Source organism: Sinocyclocheilus rhinocerous, unplaced genomic scaffold (genome assembly GCF_001515625.1).
Source record: "Sinocyclocheilus rhinocerous isolate Xijiao unplaced genomic scaffold, SAMN03320098_v1.1 scaffold3862, whole genome shotgun sequence".
Classification (NCBI taxonomy): Eukaryota; Metazoa; Chordata; class Actinopteri; order Cypriniformes; family Cyprinidae; genus Sinocyclocheilus; species Sinocyclocheilus rhinocerous.
The window spans coordinates 143399-150142 of NW_015652266.1; the positions used below are offsets into that span (position 1 = coordinate 143399).

At 39.3% G+C, this 6744-nt stretch overlaps 1 protein-coding gene across 1 annotated transcript in view; it reads left to right on the top strand.

The window, feature by feature from the left end:
* Nucleotides 1-6744, top strand: part of LOC107714228 (huntingtin-like) — a 48239-nt gene that overhangs the window by 2945 nt on the left and 38550 nt on the right. Inside the window, exons 2-10 of the mRNA XM_016520029.1 lie at nucleotides 851-934; nucleotides 1941-2061; nucleotides 2175-2234; nucleotides 2679-2820; nucleotides 2929-3107; nucleotides 3215-3419; nucleotides 4387-4431; nucleotides 4599-4676; nucleotides 5111-5655. Of these exons, the coding sequence (XP_016375515.1) occupies nucleotides 851-934; nucleotides 1941-2061; nucleotides 2175-2234; nucleotides 2679-2820; nucleotides 2929-3107; nucleotides 3215-3419; nucleotides 4387-4431; nucleotides 4599-4676; nucleotides 5111-5655 (1459 nt within the window). The remainder of the gene's footprint in view (nucleotides 1-850; nucleotides 935-1940; nucleotides 2062-2174; nucleotides 2235-2678; nucleotides 2821-2928; nucleotides 3108-3214; nucleotides 3420-4386; nucleotides 4432-4598; nucleotides 4677-5110; nucleotides 5656-6744) is intronic.

The window sequence follows — 6744 nt, forward strand, 5'->3', positions numbered from 1 at the left end:
CTGGAAGTGTAGACTACAATGCCGGCTGTTCTGACTCACAGACTGTAAGTATGTTTTTTATATTTAAAGAATTTGCCACTGACGATTCAAACGCGAGTTTTTTGGGCAGTGTAGAGTAGCACTTGTTGTTTGTCATTTCTCCGATCACAAATGCAGACATGGTTTTATGTTTACGCGGTGCGATGCAACGCAACGCGTAAAAAGACGGTATAAGTCATTATAATCCGTAATTATGCCTCGTTTATAATGGGTTTTAATGTTTTTGTCTCGTCGCTCCAGCCGGACAGGGCATCACAATATGGTAAGGGGCGTAACATTTCCGTCACACGCTTGAGGTATTCGGCCAATCACAACGCACTGGATAGCTGGGTAAACATCCCATGATAAACTGTTTGGTACTATTTTGGATGTTAAGGCACCTGTCCGCCAAGCGATCATGCGTCAACCACTGTAATAGATGACCAATTACATGTTTTTCAAGGTTGAACACTCATCTGCTGAGGTCATTTAGTTGTGTTTAAATAAATTCAGATTTGTTGTAGATCACCACCAGTGAACAGTGATGTTATATGTGCTGTGGTCCAGAAGAACAGCTTTATTGCTGCATTGTTAGCAAGATTACATTCACCTAATGGATTTAGGTAATCCGTATCAGAAAATAAATCCGTGTCTGGCTGACCACTGTGGCTCAACATAATATACTCACTTTACCGATACATGTTTGATTTTCTACTTAGTACCAAGATAATATCTGCTGGAGATGTTATTCATGTGTTTCATCAAATCAAATGTTAAATTCTGTTTATGTTTGTTTTCATGACATCCACAGTAAAATTGTGTTTTCTTACAGAAAAAAAGACCTTGCTACAACCAAAAAGGACAGAGTGACTCATTGCCTGACGATATGTGAAAACATTGTGGCACAGTCGCTGAGGTATGCAGTAGTCAATGGACGGACACATCAGATTAAGGATAATCAGATTTGGTCACGTCTTATGAGTCATTGGCAACAGCCTATTGATGCTGAGGCTAGGCTGGCTTTTTCACCCTTACAATGCAAATTCAGTGAAGGCATTCAAGATGTAAAATCCTGAATGATTATAAGTTGCCTATAGCAAGTTTTAATATAAGTGCCAGCACTTGAAGTTCTCAAAGTCCATTTCTTTCAGCTTGACTACACTTGAATACAGAATAAATCTGTTTGGAAAACAATGAAAAAAAAAAAAAAGATTATTGTAAACTTTTAAAAAGCCTGCATAGACGTTTTTGATTAGATCTTTTTGAATCAGATGTTTAGGGACAGTACAGATCTAGTGAAGTCCTGGACTTTGACATAGTTTTTGTGAATTTTAATGGTAGAATTTTCTTAAATATGGTCTTAAAGTCATAACAGCCCATTTCCTACTGTTTTGGCTTTACTGGCCTTGCTGCACTCATCCTGATGCCAAACGAGAGCTGAAACTGGAGCATCATCAACAGTCCAGGTCATATACACAATGCAGCAGTATGAAGTTCATTATTCATTTTGCTGCGTCTTGACTCAAGGGGGTTAATCCTTTTCTTAACTGTGTAGCCACATCCTTGTTTTTCATTTAGCATTTCCCTTTTTGGCTATCAGTATTATTGCTAGAATGCACAACAGCTTCACAACAACATTCTTTTGAAGCTGTCAGTGTTTGAGGGTAATTTGGGTGATAGTAACAGCCAGATATAAGGAGGAACAGAACACAATCACTCCTTTGCTATTATAAACTGAACGAGTGGCAAAGTCAAATGGCCTTTGTTGGGACATAATATACATAATGCACATATTTTATCTGGACTGCTGCTAATTTGAAAGTTTTAGCCTAAATTCTTTTTAGCAAACTAGTATTATTATCATAGCTGTGTATGTAATGTGTCATTGTATTTCACTCTGTATTTCACTGTGACTTTATCAGGACATCTCCAGAGTTCCAGAAACTTCTCGGAATCGCTATGGAAATGTTCTTGTTGTGCAGTGACGACAAGGAGTCTGACGTCAGGATGGTGGCAGATGAGTGCCTCAACAAAATCATCAAAGTAAGTCATGTACAGTTTATATATCTGACATATATTATTTATTCATTTGGACTCTAATGATGATTGCAGTGCTAATATATTGTAATAAAATTTCTTTTTGTTTTACTTTGCAGGCATTGATGGATTCCAACTTGCCTAGGCTGCAGCTTGAACTGTACAAAGAGATTAAAAAGGTAAATCGGATTGCATTCTCTTTATTCGATTTGAACGTATTTTCACAAGGAAAAAAAAATTGTCTTGGCTTCCCCCTCTTTTTAGATTTGATGTAGTGGTTATAAGAGTTACATTTTGTTTTGCTTTGGGTGCGAATAGACAGTCTGTGATTCATTGTTTTGTTTTTTTCTTTTGCCGCTAATTCGAAAGTGAAAGTAAATTGCGCACGGTGCTTTTAAGCTATTTAAAAGCAAAGGAAAGTGAGGAAAAGAGAGAAAATTCAAACGAACTAAAAACGAACAATTGCTCCGGTGTGAAACGTCACACGTCCCGAGGTGAAAATTTCCTCACCGTCACAACCCTACTGTTTAAATTACTCTTCTTCTTCATATTCTATAAGTTATTCTTATCATATTCACTTTGAATGTGGCACTTCTGATTTCACTCTGTGAATGTGTATTTAGATGCTGTTGAGGGCCTTTGTTGCCAATCTGAAGTCCAGTTCTCCTACTATTCGCCGAACAGCGGCCAGCTCGGCTGTCAGCGTGTGTCAGCACTCACGCAGAACACACTACTTCTACACCTGGCTCCTCAACGTGCTGCTCAGTAGGACACTTACTTACACTCTAAAACGCACATGTGGGAAAAAACTGATTCTGTCAAAATGCTATGTTTCAGATGTCTTAATTCATCTTCCTGTTTTCTCTCTCTCAGGTTTGGTAGTGCCAGTGGATGAGGAACATTCCAGTCACCTGATTCTGGGTGTATTACTGTCGTTGCGCTACCTGATGCCTCTTCTTCAGCAGCAGGCTCCTAACACCAGCCTGAAGGGCAGCTTTGGTCTTGTTCGTAAAGAGGCAGACATCACCCCTACACCTGAGCAGCTCATTCAGGTACCAGAGCTGATAAAGTTTATTGTATCCTTGTGATTTGTGTTATGTTGATCTATGTGTACTGTACTGTATTTGTGGACATGTAAACTCTAATCTTTGGTTCTCAGGTCTATGAACTGACCCTGCACTACACGCAGCACTGGGATCATAATGTGGTGACAGCATCTTTGGAGCTTCTGCAGCAGGTGTTTCGCACTCCTCCCCCTGAGCTCTTGAACGCACTCATCACACGTGGCAAAATATCACACACCAGTGTCTTTAGAGAAGAGACAGAGTGCCGTGCACGAAGTGGCAGCATCCTCGAGCTTATTGGTAAATATTTTTATTATACAGTCTGTTGCATATAGTCAGTGCCATAATAGTTTGGTCATCTCTGCTACACTGTCAGTGGAGAAACACCTTGTGAGGAAAAATAAGGTTTGTGTTGTGTATATAAGTAGAGATCGACTGATAGTGGATTTTACCGATACTAACTAAATTAGGTAAATGTGGCTGAACAATAACCAAGTCATTTGCAGATTGTTTTTAAAATCAGTAATACGAATGAAAACCTTTCAATTAAAATGGTTGGATTGTATTAAAAATAAACAATAATGACATAATCATGACAATATTTTTAAATTAAAATAAATGTATATACATAATATGTTAAATCACTACTGACAAATTTATTATTTTTATTTTGTTGTTATATGAAATATATAAATAATGTACAAGAAGGGGTGAGAGAAAAAAGGTGCAGAAAATAAAATCAACTCAAAGTCCATGTTCCCTCACATGAACCATATGCTGCGCTTACGTTTTAGATGTATATATTGTACTTTGCTCGCATGTTTAACTACTTCATAAAGTTTATTTAGCAAGATGAGCACAGAGGAACATGGAGAAATTAAAGTATCAGCGTTGATTTTCACTGATTACCAATTTATTTGGCAAAACTATATCTGTTGACCTCTATTCATAGAAGTAATCTCATTTTTGGATTTTTTTTATGTGAAGTTGTTAAATTGTAAAAGTTTTCTTTTTTCAGTTTAATTCAAATCTTTGTTACTCATTAATAACATACTCTCTTCAAATTCAGCTCTTAATATTTCCCACACTGCTTCTTTATATTGTCTATTCTGTTTGATAACAAATCATTGATCTGTAAGTTCACTGCAACACTGCAAACAATTTCACCATGCATGAGATCTTCATCTTCTGCTTCTTCCTTCCTCTAACCCTCAAAATGAATTTTTGGGCTTTTCTGCTCTCTTCACTTCCTGTTTCCCGCATATAGCTGGTGGGTCAACATGCAGTCCTCTCCTCCTCAGGAAGCAGAAAGGTGACTTGTCTGCCCTTCTTTTGCATCTAACCTACTGACATGTTTCTGTGTGTGCTTCGAGGGCTGTCTGTGGCACGTCAGTAGAACAGTTTTGATATTGAATGTTTGGAATAGAAACATGTTTGTTGCATTGTAATGATATGCCTTGTATGTTGTGCTTGTTTTAGGTAAGCTGTTGTCAGGTGAAGAGGAGGGTTTGGAAGATGACCCTGAGAGGGCAGAGGTCACCACAGGATCATTCTCTGGTAAGTTGAGGAGGGGAGTACTGTCACGTTTTAAGACTTGCAATTTTCTCCTGATGGATGAAAAAAATCAGCCTTACAATCTCATAAACTAATCTGCAAAATAAATACAGACTTGGTGAGCATAAGAGACTACTTTCAAAAACAATAAAAAAAAGTATTTCCGACCGCAAAATTGGACGCTAGAGTAGATTTGAGGATTTGTTGTTTTGCCTGAGCACCCTAGCAACCACATAGCAACATGCTGGCACTTACGCAAAACACCTTAGTAACCACAAAGAAACCACACGGCTGCCACCATCATGGCCATGAATTTTACTTTCTTCATAAAACAAACAAATTCATATTAATTTGTACACACTCCTTGAGTTCAAACAAATGCATTGTATGAAATGTATGGAAGGATTAATGCTTTGTTTCTCTCACATTTCTTCAAGCCTCGGTTGGTGGCGACAGCTCCAGTGAAGCTCCCTCCTCATCAGGTGTTTCGTCTCTTGGCACATCAGACATCATCACAGAGCAGCCACGCTCCTCCCAGCATGCCTTGCAGCCGGGAGACTCAGTGGACCTGAGTGCATCAGAGCAGGGTGTAGGGCCTGATACTCCAGATGAGGAAGACGAGGAGGACATGCTAAGTCGCAGCTCAAGTGGGGGCGCTGGGGTCGTCAGCACGTCCGGTGACTTAGTAACCGATGGGAACCAGATGTCGATGGGAGCAGTGTCGTCGCCCCCTAGTGATAGTTCCCAGACGACTACGGAGGGGCCAGACTCCGCCGTGACGCCTTCAGACTGCGCCGAGCTCGTAAGTGTCACCAGCAGATGCTATCGGAACTATTCACCACCTTCCCCAACTCCCACAGAAGGGCCGGACGCGCTCTCTGACAGCGAGTTATCTATCTACAGGCCATCCTCTTCCTCCTCCTCTACCTCGACTTCTTCCTCCACCTTTTCTGCCATCTCTTCCTCTAGCAGTAGTGACCAGGTCAGCAGAGGACAGGGGGTGAGGCTATTGTTGCTCTTCCCTGCCCCGATAGAACCCCGCCCCTGATTTGCTCCGTCCCCCCATGCACATCCTCATCCCCTTGAGGTGTTTGAACACCTTTTATTTCCCTGATTCTGGACCAGTGATTAAAAACCTAGTCCCTACAACACTGATGCTGATCTCAGATCAGTTTTAAGGGCTTCATTTGAATATGCGTCAGTGTTGTTATTGACAACTTACACTAAAACTGTTAAAAATCATTTTTGGTAATTGAAATAAAGATAAAGTAAAATAAAAGGATTAGATTAAAACTTACGTTTAAAAAATGAAAATTCGGAATGTTGATTTGACAACCAACTTACGTTTAAATATTACAATTACTAAAACTGAAATAGAAATAAATTAAAGCTATTTAGAAATATTTAAAGAAAACAAAAACTAATAAAAATGACAAGCACATAACAAAATGACTAAAACTTAAACTAAAATTAAAATGAAAACTGACAATATAAAAATTAAAGCTAATTCAAAATTTTAAAGTGCCCTTTTCTTATATTACCTTTCATGCAGTGTGTCATGTAGCTGTATGTGAACATAAACTATCTGCAAAGTCGTGAAGCCGACAGTGCACGATAAATAAAGTTATTGTCTATCAAAAAAAAGAGTCGGCTTCCAATCGCCTAAACGAGTCTCAGGTATTTGAATCTTATTCTGTCACGGCTCTACGTCACAAAGTAACACATTTGCATAATGTCTGCCCACGTTCTAGTTGCCAACTTGCCCGCCCACAAACAGTAAAATTTCCATGTGGTTAACATCATGTCGAGAAGACGCTGTATCCTACGCTGTGAGAGTAAATTTGTTTTATCACATCTTATAATTACCACAAACTTGTTAACACCTCCATTATTCACCTGCTGCTGTATTCACCTGCTGTCTGAGAAGGCCATCTGTTTGTGCACTTCAGGTGTGTGAGCGGTGCGCAACTGCGCATAGAAACGCTCTATTACAGTCCGTGAGTACCGCATTGAGATGTCTTGGGCTTAAATGGCTTAAAATTACTTTAATGTTTAAACTGACAAGACTTAA